General features: G+C 45.4%; 1 protein-coding gene across 1 annotated transcript in view; it reads right to left on the reverse strand.

Annotated features, from left to right (window-relative positions):
- Positions 1 to 15,599, reverse strand: part of RIMS4 (regulating synaptic membrane exocytosis 4) — a 54,833-nt gene that overhangs the window by 9,671 nt on the left and 29,563 nt on the right. Inside the window, exon 2 of the mRNA XM_037403117.1 lies at positions 9,857 to 9,998. Within this exon, the coding sequence (XP_037259014.1) occupies positions 9,857 to 9,998 (142 nt within the window). The remainder of the gene's footprint in view (positions 1 to 9,856; positions 9,999 to 15,599) is intronic.

Genomic DNA, 15,599 nt, shown 5'->3' on the forward strand with positions numbered 1-15,599 from the left:
AGAAGAGTGAGACCCTTCTGGCCCCTGAGGGCTCAAAATACTCCAAAAAACCCTGTCCAGGAAACCATTTCCTCTTACCTGCTGGGCAGACAGTCATGTCAAAGGCTGATGCAAAGTATCTGATCCGTGCGTGGAGAGAAACCACCCCGTGCTCTCACACACCTCCTTACCCCTCCTTTGGACAACGCTGCTAGCAAAGGCTCTGCCCAGCAGCTAGGGCAGCTCAGGAGAAAATAAAAGCACCTGCTAATGGAGCAGCCGATGCTGCAGCCTACATCAACGATCCAAAGCAAAACAGCAGGAGAGCACGAAGAACAGCATTAAAAAGCACAAGAACAAGGGCTGTTGGGCTAAAGGTAAATGAATGGCAACTAGAAGTGTCTGCAGCAAAGCTAAACATTGCTGTCATCTCCACACAGATTCACAAGTCCAAGCACTTGGGATGACCTTGAAAGAATGAATGCTCCTCAGCACAAATGACAGCAGGAGGGCAGGACGGTGCTGCAGGGACATCAGGGCTGTGCCGCAAGCGCGGACCCTCGCAAGGAGAGCAGTCAAGCTGCTGCTGGAGTGAATCTGCTGCTGCTTTGTAGCACCGAGGCTGATCTCAAAAGGAATGCCAAAAGCCCGCTTAAACACTCAGGCCAAGGTCAAGACTCCGGCAGTTTGGCTAACAGCCTCAGTTAATAGGTTTACTAGCACTGTATGAAACTCAATATTAGGTTAGACAGTTAATGTTCCCCGTTGTTATATTTGACTGGAAAGCGAAGACGTAGGGAATTAATTCTTTAATAGATTATGCCATTAGCTGGTGGGACTGGCTGCTATGTTGCACAGAGGTTGACCTTTTGCAGTGCTGCTTTATTAGACATTAGAAGCAGCAGCTCTAAATCAGGCTCCTTGGCTTTGACCGATTCCTGGACATATATTTGGATATTGCCAATAACCCTGGAATGGAAACAATTTCTGTCTGGAAAAATCATAAGCTACCTCCAAGAAAGTCATTGCTTCTCCCTTGAGAGGAGAGGCAAGGGGAAAATAAAACTGCAGAAATTTAGTACGAATGTGAATTAAAAACAGCAGGAACCATTTAGCTGCATCGGCTAAATTTAGGATGCTCAAATACAGCTCAGTGAGCTCTGTCTGTCAAGTGCTCAGAGAGGAGCTGGGATGCCGAGGTGAGGGGGCTGCGTACAGTGTGATTCTGAGATCAATGGGATAGACCTTACCCATTCACTCGCTTGCTTTTCCTGCAGCTGAAGCAGGGAGGAAAAGAGCTCCAGGGACCACTGTGACTTCTTCCAGCTCTTTAATTGCAACCCTGGTGCTCCCAAGAGTCCTCCCCTGCCACTCTGCATGCTCAGCAGACTTTTCCTGCCTGACCTCTGAAGAAACTGAGCCGTTTCTCACCTACCCTTGATTCAGCAGCCAGTCCTCCAGCTGAACCACCACACGCTAGATGTGCTGGCAGGGAGACATGCTCCCGAAGGGATCTGCTGCAGGTGACGGTGGCAGCTCCACCCTGGGAGACAGCCAGCAGATGGATTTCATACACACTGGAGTGACTCTGGAAAGCCCTTCCCCTCTCATCATCGAACATGCCTCTCCCTTAAGGGGAGAAATCGCTACAACCTGGTTATCACAAATACCAGATATGTTTGTGGTTTTTTGTTTGTTTTTTTTTAATTGCAATCTGAAAAAAACTGCTAAAAATAGCTGGAGGAATAAAGAGGGGGCATTTCGCAGCTGACTTGCAAACAGCAACTGTCATAACCAGCAGGGCCCCGGGGAGCGAGGCTGCAGCAGGGCCATCTCGTGCTGACAAACAGCCACACACAGGGAGGATTAACAGGTGACACTTGTCATCCTTTTGTCTAAAGGGCACAAATCCTCCGCTGAGTGAGGGCAGCACAGCCTTTTGAACAGGAAAAAGAAATTAATTATCTCTTCTCTGGCCCTCTGCTTTTGCTAATCATGATTCATGGGCTCTGCTTTGCCACAGCTGAATGAGAATGATTTTAATGAAGTTAAAGATTATGGGGTTTGCTGCGGGATTCGTTGCAAGTCGAATGCGACTCCATTACTGACTTGAAGGCACAGAGAGGTCAGCGACACCTCCAGGGCATCAAGGACAAATGAAGGACATTCTGCCAGCAGACCTGCAGACCACTGCCCTGGGCTGTAGGTAAGGAGGCAGCAGCAGGATGACACTGGGTACTATCGACGCCGGGCTCTCCGAGCTCACCAGTGTGGAGCAGCACCAGCAGAACCCCCCGGGAACAGTAGTTTCGTTTGCACAGGCGCTCCACCCCAAGGCTCAACACAGGCTGCAAACCCCATTTCAGACACATGGATAAAACACCCATTTGTCAGCCCAAGCCGTCCCTGGCACTGCAGCCAGCCAGCAGAGAGGCCTCCACGCGCTGCTGAAGGCATGGCAGCATGGGCACACCTCGGGAGAGCGGGGGACAGCGGCTCTTCTGCAGTCGTTTGGACACCCGCGAGAGGGAGACAAGCCCACGCAGAGCCGGGGCTGCGAGGCTGCAGCTGGCAGGCAGAGCCCTCAGCCCGGCCCGCAGCTGCCAGCGCTGCCCGGATGAATCCCCAGGCAGAACATGGTCCTCATTACCATTCCTGACTTCATGTGACAGCATCAACGATTTCTTTCTTTTGCAGAATAAAACTGCGTGTTCGCTCAGTCTTAGGAACCCTGCCCTTAAACTGGGGCTGAGATTGCCTAGATGTTCTTCTTTTAAACACAACATTCATAATCCTGATTATTTAGGAAATCTGTGCAGCAGTCTCTGAAGACTGTGCTCCTGCGTTGCACGCTATAGGTCAGGGCATATGAACTCTGTCCTCTGTGGTGTAATTTAAGAGTGGCTTACAGGCTCTTTGCCAGCTGCTTCCTTCCCTACTCTTTCAAGCTAGCAGCACTCCCTGACGCACCTCTTGCAAAGATCCGTGCCCTTCCTCTCCACGTGCAAAGCATCACGCAGCCGGTTCCCTCACAGCAAGGCTGCTGCTCTTCACACGTATTAGGACGGAGAACTAGCTTTTCAATGTTTCCTTGTAAACTGCCCAAGATCTGAATGCTTAGATGGACAGTGCTGATTTCAATATGAAATGGTATAAAGAAAATTCAGAGCACCTGTGCCGATCCCTCTCATACCGCATATGTGGCTCTGCTCAGCCTCTTCCACACCCCCTCCCAACGTCTGCGGCGCATTAGCATGCAGAGTGTGTCACAGCACAGACACATTTAGGGAAAATGTATCATTAATTTCTTTTCCTGTCCATGCGGAGTTTATCTGACCTCTTTTCTAAATCTATTTTTAAATTGCTTCTGGGACTCTGTATGCCAGGTATACCATTATGCTGTTGCAAGCATCTGCAGAATCGGCTTGTCAAAACCTTGCAAAACTTACAGAAAATACGGTAAGAACCCATCTCCACAGGTAACTCGGTTCACACCCAGGTCCCAAGGCCAAAGCAGTCTTATTTACATCATTCATGACAACTGCCTAACCTATTCTTAAAAACCCTCCTTAGATAATTTATTCCTGTGCTTTGCTTTACTTTTTCCTTCCACATCTTTCCCCAGCCCTTCCTCTTTGCACATCAGACCTCAAACACAATTCAAGTATTACCAGTTCAAAGCACAGACCAGCATGTTCCCTTTCTTTTGCCCTTGCTACAGTACTTCTCAATTCTATCTTACAAGACTTTGGGACTGGTCTCGACTGTACCAATCTGTAACGGCCACACACTGCCTGCTATATCTGTGCAGAAGATATGCAGGGTGAGGTATTCACCTCCTGCTCCCTTCACAGGCGGGGTGTAACACCCTTTTATTGAAGAGCTCTGTCAAGGGGAGGGGTATTTCGAGAAGACTTTGTCCTCCCCCTTGGACCAAATCCCCATTCCTGCCGCCCTATTACACCTGCACATCTTGCCCTCTGCCGAGCCGCGCTGCTCCACCGCTGTGGGTTCGGCCAGGTGGGTGCTGGTGAAGCCAGGCAGCTTCCACGCAGCCACCCCCCAGCACACCCAGAGAACAGCTATTTTCAGAAGATAACATTTTGTCTTGTGCTTTTCATGGATTTATTCACACTATCCACACAGCCGCCTATTTGCTATCAAGTCTTTAGAAGCAATACGCTTTTAAAGAGGTGCTCCACCGCGTCCGGTGTGTACATGAGGTGTGTTTGGGCTCAGGGCTCAGAAATTATTGTTCTGTTCTTGTAAATATTTCCTAAAAGACGACTTTTTTTTTTTTTTTTAGTCCACTTATGACAAAGTTGCAGTTAACAAGCAAGTTGCCTACACACAGCCATGCAACTGAACAGTTTGACTTGCACAGCTGAACTAATAAATTTGCTGTATGTCTGCATCTAACACCTACCTAAGTTCTCCAGCTCTATCTTTAAAAAAACAGGGACAGCAACACATACTTTCTTCATCCAGAAGAAAGGGGGAGGGGGGAAGTCTCCTCTGAGATTGATAACATATTTGACAGTTATTTTATTTGAGCATAAAAAAACCCATCAGAATTCCAATTTCAGGCAGCAGTAACAATCACGCTCATCCATATTGCATGTTAAGGTCTTTTAAATCGCATCTTACACACAGAAGCCAAGTAGGTATCTGTCAGCTAAGGAGGAAGGCAGAACTGGTTAATTTAACAACCATTGCCCCCATCTTTAAAGTATTTATGGTGCACATGAGGAATTACTAATACAACACACACCTGACTACATAGTCAGGGGACTGGGCACACAGCCCCTTACCCTGTCAAAGTTGATGTGAATGCTGCAGGAGCCTTCACATTGGCTGGAAAGGTTTTCTATGAGCATCTATCCCTGCAGGACCCAAACCCAAGGTAACCCCACACCTCTCCTCTGCCAGGCAATATCCCCATTTCTGTCTCTCAACAAGCTCAGCTTCTCTCCTGGCCACTCCACTTTCTGCAATGTTTTTAGCACTCTGATGTGCCATCTTATGTGCTGTAACACACTGTGCTCTACTCGCGTATCCGATTCCTTCTGCTGTATGAATCCTGCCACCTAAATGGTGCTATAAAAACCACGCAGTGCTTTTCGTACAAAGACCTCCTCCATTCCCTTCCCCAACTTACCAGGCTAACTCCATTTTTAGCAATCGCTAGTCATCTCAGATGCGCTGAATAAAAGATAGCTACCTGCCTTCAGAGAGCAATTTTGCCTGTTCCCAAGAGGTTGCCGAAGGTGGGATTCACTGTATTTACTGCTGTAACTGCAGCTCTCAAGGTCACATCCCTTCCAAGTCACCCTGGTCAAGCTTAACAGGTTTAACATGTGCTGTAGATGAACAGGCTGACTGATTTCTTGATCTATTACAGAAACAATCTCTGTGCCTTTCCCAGTTTCCATCTCAAAAGGCCTTTATTTCTTATAGCCTGAAGTGTACTAACAACACATTTCATTACATTTTTTTAAAAGGACTCAAATAAAATGAAAGCCCTAAAGATAATTTTCTATGAAAGAGTCTAAAAGTCCTCTGGCTTTGGATACCAAGGTGCATTTAGGAATCAAGTCTTTTGGTAACTCTTAAATGATGATTTGAGTAATTCAAATGAAGGACAATTTTTGGTGAAGAAAATTGAATTTTTACGTGGCCATACGGTCACAAGCCAAGACAGTATTTTCTCCAGCTTCCTTTTAGCTATCGCTCCACAGTAAAGCAGAGAAGGGCAGGCAGCTCTCCCAGCCCAAGCTCCTTCCCAGCACTGGTTCACATCAGCACAGATGAGAGAACTGGTAGAAACTTGTAGAAACAGCACGAGGCAGCACAAAGCCGAGAGGTGCGAGGTGCCTGTGCTGGCGGCACATGTGCCAGGCTGCATTCTGCCTCCAGCCCTTGTGACACAGCGGTGGCTTCAGGCAGGGCTCGGGCTGGTGCTGCCCTCACAGTGGGGAAAGAGAGATGATAAGGCTAACAAGATGCTTCCTTGCTGGACAGGCAGCATAGTCTCAGCTAATACAAGAACCATCCTCTAAGTCTTCGCTAGTCATTACTTGCTGTGCTTTTCTAAGGTAAAATCACATTCGCTCTCCGTAACTTAACCATCTCAGCAGTAGCCAGCAAGAACAAAAAACCTGGCGAGTACCACTTACTAGGGACTATGGCAGTTAACGGTCTTTTGTTCCAGGTCCATTTTTGTCTTTCTGCTGCGTTTTCAGAAAGAAAAGTCATTGGCAGGAACAAGTTACACACAAGTCCAGAATCTATTGCTTTCTGAATGTTGTACATGGTCTCGTGCAGCTGCAGCAAAACTCAGCCAAAACAAGATGTATGTTGTGCAAGAGCCAGGATGGAGCTGGAGATCTCTGTTGAATCTCTGGAGTTTGTTTGTGAGTTATTGCAATATCCAGAATTTTATCCTTGCACTAATCTTGGGTGTCCTGGGACTACCTGGTAGGCACTTGCTACAGTGGGCAACTGTCCTCTCATGCAGCTTTTAAAGTACATACATAGAAGAAAATACTGCTGTAGAGATTTGTAACCAGTGCTAAGACTGGTCTGGGTGAATTATGAATGGAAACATGTTTGTGAGAAAGCACAACCAACCCGTCAGCAGCAGACCTGCCCTCTGACAACAGGAGGACCAACAACAAGGTTAGAGAGCATATTGCATCCACAGCCTGTCTGAAAGCACACTGCAGCCACGAAGAGCCCACAAACAAGGGAACAAAAAGGTAGCAGCACTGCTTAAGATCCACAGAGATCCAAAAGGGCAAGACCTCAAGGTGAAAGATTACACTGTAATAACAGGCAAGCCCGAGAAAGCATCAAAAAACTAGCCCAAGAGCCGGTTTGTTGTGAAGAACAACTCAGAAGACACAGTGAGGGCCTGACAGATGGTGTCCCTGGTCCTCCCTGCAGCACACAACGGAGCCTGCCTACAGCACCTGGATGCACAAGGCTTGGCGCCTGCAGGGGCGGTGAGAGCACAAGCGAGTGAAACCTAGAAGCACAAGTGACTGAAAACAGTTTTGTTTAGAATAAATATCGTCTTTCCCTTCTATAAAGTCTCACATTGAGTTTTATTATATAAATTTGCTACACGAGTGCACAACCACTGTGCAGTATAAAAGCTGAGTAATATGGCTGGGGGACTTTTCGTATGGCAAAAAACTACATGAAGCAGCGTGTTGATACTGTCAGCATTTACTGGCATGCTGTATGAGCTTAAACTCCAGGAGCTGGAATTTAAAGAACAGCTAATCTTCAGTATACTTCATCTTTAGGTAAAACCCTAAAGGGAATATTTTGTTGAAGGAGGGCCTAACATATCTGAGGGCAAGTACATCCTGTAGTAAGCGTCTCCATAAAAAAAAAAAAAAAGTGGATTTCATGCACTCTGGTACTCAGAGAAAAAGCAGCATTGCTCAAAATCACACACTACAGAAAATTCTTCGCGATACTTTGCGCTGGCACAGAGCAGTTGTAGCTCGCTGCCACCAACATGAAAGCAGTCAAATGGCATCACTTCTCAAAAGCACCTCTGTATGTCTGAGAGCAGGTGTTTAGGCCTTCTGCAACAAAGTTTCACCAAATCTTTGATCGTTTCAGTGTGCTGCCTTTGGAAGTTGTCCTTTTAGTTCTTAAATTGAAAAGGTTTATAAAAACATACAAAAGTTGAGAAATAAGCCCTCTTGGAAGATGAGGCTTTGAATCCATTTTCTTCCCTGTGTGAACGTACCAAAGAGATGCATGGGTAGGGAGAACTAGGGCAACCTCATCTTGCTGAAAACCAGGGTTTTGGCAGTTACTGGTGAAAACTGTCTCTGACCTAGGAGTATCTGCATCAGTCAGAAATCTAGCATTAAAAAAGAAAATAAACTTGCCACAGCTAACACAGTCATATGGATCTTCATTTTGCCTCCCTGGGAACACAGCTACAGCAAATGAGAGAGGTCAAGAGAAATCTGATTTAGGAGAATACATTTCTGTCCCTCAAAGCTATTCCCCCAACAATTGCTTTCTTTGCTGCAGGAGTAGAGCGCAGAGAAACTCCTCTCTCACCATGTTTCAAGAGAATAGAGCCCTCTTAGCTCTTTGTACACTTCGCCCTGTTTGCTTATCAATTGTGGCTCAGACAGATAGCTGCAATTCCCACTGGCTTTCCAGAAGACATCAATTATCCCACCTAAGAACAAAGCATCCAGGAACCACTTAATCACGCTTTTCAGAGAAGTAAGAGGAGAAACCGCCCCATCCCTGGCAGAGGGGCTGGCAAGGATGTTCTGGCAGCGTTCAAGATTGGAATACCAAATGTTAAGACTTGTTCTAATATAGACAATTTGGATTGCAAGACAGGATTTGTCTTCCTTTGTTGAGCTGATAGCTACATGCTGCTGGCCTTCAGGGTAAAACAGTACTTGTATGGGTGCAATATTCTGTTGGCAGAAATATTCTCTCTCCAGGAAAGCCCAATCAAAGCAAGCCAGCATATGTAATGATAGGACACAGACCTTTCGGAGAATTATATCCCTTCCCAGGAGGATAAGCTATGTAAATATAAAAAGGAAAGAATTCTACTCTGCATGAAAGCAGATTTTTACCCCACATTGCCAAGGGACTGAACCTAATCACTAATCCTCTGCATCTCGTAGCAGAGACAGAACTCCAAGCCACAGGACTGTGCTGGTGTAGCAGGAATATTTCCCTGGAGACAGCAGCTCACAGAAGAGATAAGGTACATCACAGCTTTGGAGTGACAAGATTGCTATCGCAGCCTGTGCTTCATTACTATTTCCAACCTTGAGCACAGATCTATGATGCCTTTCCAGGATTAGCCTACTTCTAACGCTAAAGAAAGTCTCTCTTAATTTACAGCCTGTTACTTATTTAACACCAGAATCACATTAATTGAGAGCGTTTTTGGACTATCCCAGCATTTTAGCAGTACATTGTACTTGGAATATCACGTAGGACTAGAGAGAGTGTACAGAGTGATGCCAAGTGTGGTGCCTGGCTAAAACAGAGAACATTTTAGGTATACAAACATTTTCACCTCACACCTAGAAGCACGGAATCTGACGGTATATATTACCTCCTTTTTTAAATACTGGGGGTTTTTCACCTCCAAACATTCCCATGAATAGTCATCTTAATAAAATTATTATAATCTCCATATATGGCTTCAAATAGTGGAAACAGAAAAACCAGAACTGGAGACAAGTCGGCCCCCAAAGTTCCGGCCTAAGGATCCCCTGCCTTGCATTTTGGTATAAAGCCTAAATGCAATAAAGCGTGTTGTAATTTTCCTTGGGGTCAAAAGCCTTTTCTAAAACACATTTTTTTAGGACACTTAACTCAGACGAAACAAAAGAAAATTCATTACCAAAAGTATATGCATGCTTCTAAGTATGTATGTTGGCATGAGAATGATTATTTTTATACTTGCATCCTTTTTATCACCTTAGCACTTACCCCCAAACCAAAGGGCTGTTCTGAAACAGGGGAGGTGAACAAATATTGTGCAACATTAAAAAGTACTGGCTTATAATTTATTACCAGTAACGAGCCTCAGCTACTCACCCTGAATTATTCTTCTAAAGGCAAAGTGGTTAAAAGTAATGGGGATCTGCTTCAGCTCAGAATAATGAGGACACTAAAACAAGTATATAAACAGCTAAAGTATGTCCCAGCTATGCAGGCAGAGAGAACTGCTCTAATTGAATGGGCAGTACACCTGCAGCATAGGCAAGTCAGAAAAACACATCATCTATCATGCTGGAGGGAAATTAATAGGTACATGAAGAACAGCGCATCCCACAAGTGATTACTCAGCTCCCTTTCAGCAACTTACTTTCCCTCTGATCCATAGCTGTTCATGCTGTCCTCAATGGACTCATGGCTGGCCTGACGGACGGTCCGGCTGGGCATTTCAACCGCCAGCCCAGTTTCTGTGCTCCTTTGGATGGCTCCTTTGAGTCTCCGACCATCCCCATCTAGGAACAAAAGGGGGGAAAAAATGGTAGTCAGCTATCGTTCCCAGCACCTTTCACAATGACAGAGTCAAGGAGAAGCAGAGAAGGTCTTTCAGAAGGTCAGCCTGGCATCTGGTAGCCAGGCAGCACTTGGTTCTCACGCAGCATTCAGTTACTCAGCCCTACTTCATCAGCAGCTCCCAGTCAACTTTGGAACAAACTCAGTGCTCCAGCAAGCCAGGGCCCAGCAGATACTCAAAACATACACACCACCCTACCTACTCCAACCATTTGTACCAATTAATTATGCATCGCGTACAGGTGCATGCAGGCACACAAGCTGGCTATATAGGGAGCTACCAGTTTGGGAACACAGCAGCAGTGACCACAGGCAGAGCCGAGGCACACAGCCCGACCATGCCTCAAAACGTTTCCCAAATCCCATGTTGCTGCCTCAGACTGTGTGGAGCAGCCAAAAGCCACAGGTAAGCACCAAGGCAGCAGAGTGGAGGAAGAGGTCAGGTGGCACCAGAAGTGCTGTGAAGGCAGCAGGCCTTCCCGATGGACCACAGGGGAATAGTTGAGTACGGCCCAAACATTCCCTGGTGGCCCCTGGAAAGGCACTAGCAGTGGAAAACCCTGGAGAGGACTATTCCCCTTCGTACATGCCCTCAGCCACAGCGCAAAGGGAATTAATAGGTTCTGGTTCCCCCGGGGTGCAGTCTTCAGAGGCTCAGCCCTCTGAAATTAACAGCTGCTATTTTCATCTTCCATCTCTAGCAGTCTGTTTCTCAGAACAAACCATGTTATGTAATGAATATGTAATGAATACCATTACCATTAATTGCTTTAGCTGGTGCTAGGAAGCTCCAGATTTCATCCCACATACAGCACTCATCCTGAAACACATCTGCTACAAGTTTTCTGAACAAAGCAGAATTATCTAAATCCTTTAAAGATGCTCGCCTGTTAACCTGATTCAGGCAACAAACCTCTGACCCGCGGTGCCCTCAGAAAACCACCAGCTTTTTGAGTACCACCCGTGGAGAAGAAATGACCCAGCTACTGAGCCTAGAGAACTCAGGATCACCAAATATTAAACAGGTCTTTCCCAGCTACTTTGGGAATATAAGGATATCTGTAATAACCTGTATAAAATACGCAAAATGTTGTTAGTTGTTTTGTGTAGCAAGCTGCTTGACCCAAATTACTTTTATTTAGATCTTGGTGTGAACAGGCACTTTAAAAAAAAAAAAAAAAACAAAACCAAAACAGTAAGATATCAGAAATGCTTCCTCCTATCCTACTTCTCAAATTATACCTACACTGAAATGCAAAGAAAAATTTTCCTTAAGTACAGCTATACAGTCCCGTTTCCTCTGGTATCGTGAGGTTTCCAAGTGGGTAAACATGTTGGCTCCAGGGCTCTGTACCAACTGCTGTCCCCACATATGGTGCAGCATGTCCCTATGGGCTAAGAGGACAGAATATGCATGTTCCTGGTCAACACTAACCACAGTTTGTATTGTTTGTGTGCCTAGAGCAACATATGAAGTACATTGTATAAATCAGTAAGTTACACAAACGTAAAACACATTTTTAATGGGCCTTCAAAATCCAAACCTTCAGGCAAGAATAAGAACGTAGGCATCAACGAAAACAAAGCCTTGTGAAATGGCCTCACCTACTCTCCTGACCACTGCAGAACATCTGCAAGCCTCATACAGCTTGTTGGATCCTCTGATGGCCTTTGTAGGTTCCTTTGAGAGCATCCCACATCCTTGTAGGCAGACTTAATGGTCCATTTAATTTGTCTCGCATTCACCTCCACAAACAATCTTTTAGTCACCTACACCCACCGATGTCCATCTCCCCTTCACGTGTGCGCTCTCAGAATATTCATCCTTCTGGTGCCTTTCAAGTTAGTTCTACAAGAGCTTTGGGGTAGGCAACCACAGGCAAAGCAGCAAATGAGAAACGCAGGAAAGAAATTAAAAACACCCTGTTGCCCAATTATGCAGACAATTCGGCTGGCACGGGACAAGTTCAGCTGTAGCACCACAACGCAACAGCTCTGCACTGCTGGCTTTCTGTGAGTGGGTGGCCTTCTAGTGTTCCTGATCGCTGTTACAGCTATGACACATGGATATTCTTATTTAAAAATAAATAAATAAGAAAAAAAAATGTACCAGACAAACTCTGGAAAACAAGACAACAGGAATAGATGACAATAGTCTTTCATTCCTCCCTCCTCTTCCAGACAGAGATGCACAGCGACTCTTGCTCTCACAAACCATCTCCCGTTATTCTGGTAAAAGGTTTCTCCAGCCTTTTCCCAGTCTCTTTTTTTTTCTAGGAGTTTCACTTGAACAGAAGGGGAGTAACATATCTGGCCAGAAAGGCAAGCTCCCATACCACTGCAACCAGAATCAAGACTAAAATAGGATAAGAGATAAGCATCAGCACCAGAGATGCCATCAGAAATGGGATATAGGTTCCTAAACTACCCAATAAACCCTGCAAGTCAAACTTCACCCACAGTCAGCATGTAATAAAAATACAATGTTTTAACCCCCTCAGTTGGGAGAGAAAGGCAGATCAGGAGCAGCACACCTGGAAAGGGTCAGCACAGAAAGGAAATAAATATGGACAAAGCTGCACTGCTTGTCTGTGGACCAAAAACATTTCACAAGCAATAGTCACCTACTGGCAACCTTCTCTGGTCACCGTGGAGCACGGCACAGGGGTTGTGTCTCCGCTCTTGCCTGAAATCTTATGCTTCAACACATTTGCAAAGCAAGGAGGTAAATGACACATGTCTATCTGGGTGTTGCCTGTCAAAACCGTTTGTCTAAATTTAATCGTTAGCGGTATCTGGAACAAGTAAGAGTAGTATCGACGCTTTCTGCGGTGTCACCAGATTTATTCCCTGCACCTTTTCCAGTTAAGCAGTAAACGACAAAGGTTAAGCAGCCAGTCAAGCCTGCAGTGCAACGCGCATCTGAAGAGCAGATTCTGCTTCAGGATGACCTTGGGAAGAAGAAATTTTTTGCTCAAATCTCCAGGATGAAGATACACAGCACCTCACAGGTGCCAAGAACCAGAAGGGACCAGCAGACACATTGCCAAGTTCTCTGTGTTGACAGGCGCTTAGATTTTGCTCTGTTCAGCCAAACAATTTATGTTTGGCTAAAGAATATCTCCTAAAAAGCTACCCACTCTGGAAGGTATCGAGAGATGAAAAATCTGCCATTTGCCTGTGCAGTTTATTTCACTACCTGACATTTAGAGATGTGCCTTAAGTTAGTCTGGTTTCAGCTTTCACCAAGCAGTTTTTTTAATGCTCTTCTCTACTACTAAGGCTGCTTTGTGTTCTCGCTATAAAGACTCTTCTGCGGCGTAATCAAGTCGTCATCTCAATCTTTTTTGACAAGTTAAACAGACCAAACTCTACGTTTTTCATGCTGACATTTCTTTCTCATGCCCTTGAATCTTTTTAATGACCTCCCCAGGTTTAGAATGCCCTTTTGAGAACACGCACAGCAGAACTGGAGACTGCGTTTTAGTGCAAAAACATGTACAGAGGTAAAAATCAGCTTGTGCTCTCATCCTCACTGCTTCTGCTTGCATCTCCCAAGGCCACAGCAAGCTTCTGGTACAGCATCACACCCTGTCTGGACTCAGTGCAGTCCCTGCCTGTCCTGCCAGTACAACCTTTTGGAACATTATATTAAGAAATAAGTAAGAAAAAAACATTTCATTTGAAGACAGTAAAAACTCCAGACAGCTCTATACAACTCCAATACTCTTTACTATCCTTCCAATGTGCATATCACCTGTGAATTTAGTGAGGTTTAAACTCAAGCTTGCTCCAAATCAAATGAAAGTGCTTAATAGCGCCAGGCCTTCAAAAGAGCCTCCTGCCTTTGAGGTTTTTCCTTGACAACTGCTTTTTGAAATGTGAAGTAAGTTTTTAATCTATTTATCACATTTTTTAGGGTCATATTGTTCTAGGACAAAACCCTTACACACTTATCACATTTACCCAGATACTTGCTCCTACTAAAACTTGGAGAAAAAAAGTCTGACAAGACCCATTTTCCCTGAATCTTTCTTGACTGATATTAATTATATTCCGTCATTTTGTTCTTTATTAATTGGATCTCATTATCATGTTTCCCCTTATTCTGTCTGTGAGTGACATCAGATCAACTAAGCAAAAGTTCCCTCCAGACAACCCAGTAATGGATGAAAAGGAGTAAGGTGACCATGCGGGTGCCCTGCACAGCACAGAGCGTTCTTTGGAGAGTTCTCTTCCTTAAATATATTTTCAGCTGTCAATCGCATCAAGAGGCAGCTCTTCTCAGGGATGATACCACTGAGAATCGTATTTACCTTAAACCTTGGGGGTGGGGAAAGTTAAGTGCAGCATTGTCCCCTTCTCTCCCCCAAAGGAAGGGCCACCACTTCTTATATCCTCTTCTACATCAGTCCAACACACCGCTCTTTGAGGCCCTTCCTCTCTGCTACTGACAGGTCTCTCCACACTCTGAGCCCATCAAGTCTTTAAAAATCCATGTGAGTTGTGCAATAGCTCATCACAAGGTCACGATCCTACGATAGATGTTTATTGAGCTGATGCTTCCAAGGGACAGAGTGCGCCCCTTTCATTGTTATCCTTACACTCCCTCCTCTCCCATCGCTTCCCTTCCCCCACCCAGGCACTTGGTACCTTCCTTCTCTTTTCCTTTTTGTTTTCAATTTTTTCCTCCATGTTCGCTCAGTTTGCTGGATGCTGCCAACACAAAAAGAAACCAGCATGATGCATGTGCTATGGACACTCCCAGACTTCAGAATTAATTTATATTGATTTAACCCCCGAGACTAGGAATTGACTGAATTTCAACTGGATCAGCTTTGTTCCTAAATTAACCATCTGCTTCCAAACACAGAACACATTGGTACCCAAAGCACATGGCCACACAGCACCAATACCGGCCACCCAATACACACCAAAGGTCCAGCTAAACAACCTGGTTCGCTTTTTTCCCTTCCCAAACTTCACCTTGGGATGCAAGAGGAAAATCCAGAAGGGAAATCTGTTGGATGCCTCCTTTCAGTTGTTCCTATTGCAAAGCTCTGGAAAAGATAACATTTTATATTTCGAGGAAAGATTAGTCCAAGCTTGAGTGAACAGACTGCATTTCTGTTGCTTTTCTTACCCAAGCCAAGCAGTATGCATCGATTTGCATCCACACATGCTGCAGGGTATCGACCTGGGCAGACTCTGCTCTCTGGCTTCACACCTGGGTTCCTCAGCAAGTGCATTATCTGCTTTGCTCCAAAATGAAGCCCAGGTACAAACCAGCACTTATGAAGCATGAAGAATTGACAAGTCCAGCAACGAAACAGAGAAATCCCCATCTGACAGGCGTTATAGATCATGCAGAAGCAGAGATGAGGGGGATGAACCCTGCAGACAGCATCCAGGGGTACCAGGGGTGCCTGGCTGGACAGGACAGGACCTGACTGTTTGCAAAGGAGACAGGCCCTGAGCTCCGCAGTGGCTTATGCCAAACCTGCTTGCTCTATCCTTGGCTCAGACACGGACTTGCAAGCCCC

This window comes from Falco rusticolus, chromosome 10 (assembly GCF_015220075.1).
Source record: "Falco rusticolus isolate bFalRus1 chromosome 10, bFalRus1.pri, whole genome shotgun sequence".
NCBI classification, from domain to species: domain Eukaryota; kingdom Metazoa; phylum Chordata; class Aves; order Falconiformes; family Falconidae; genus Falco; species Falco rusticolus.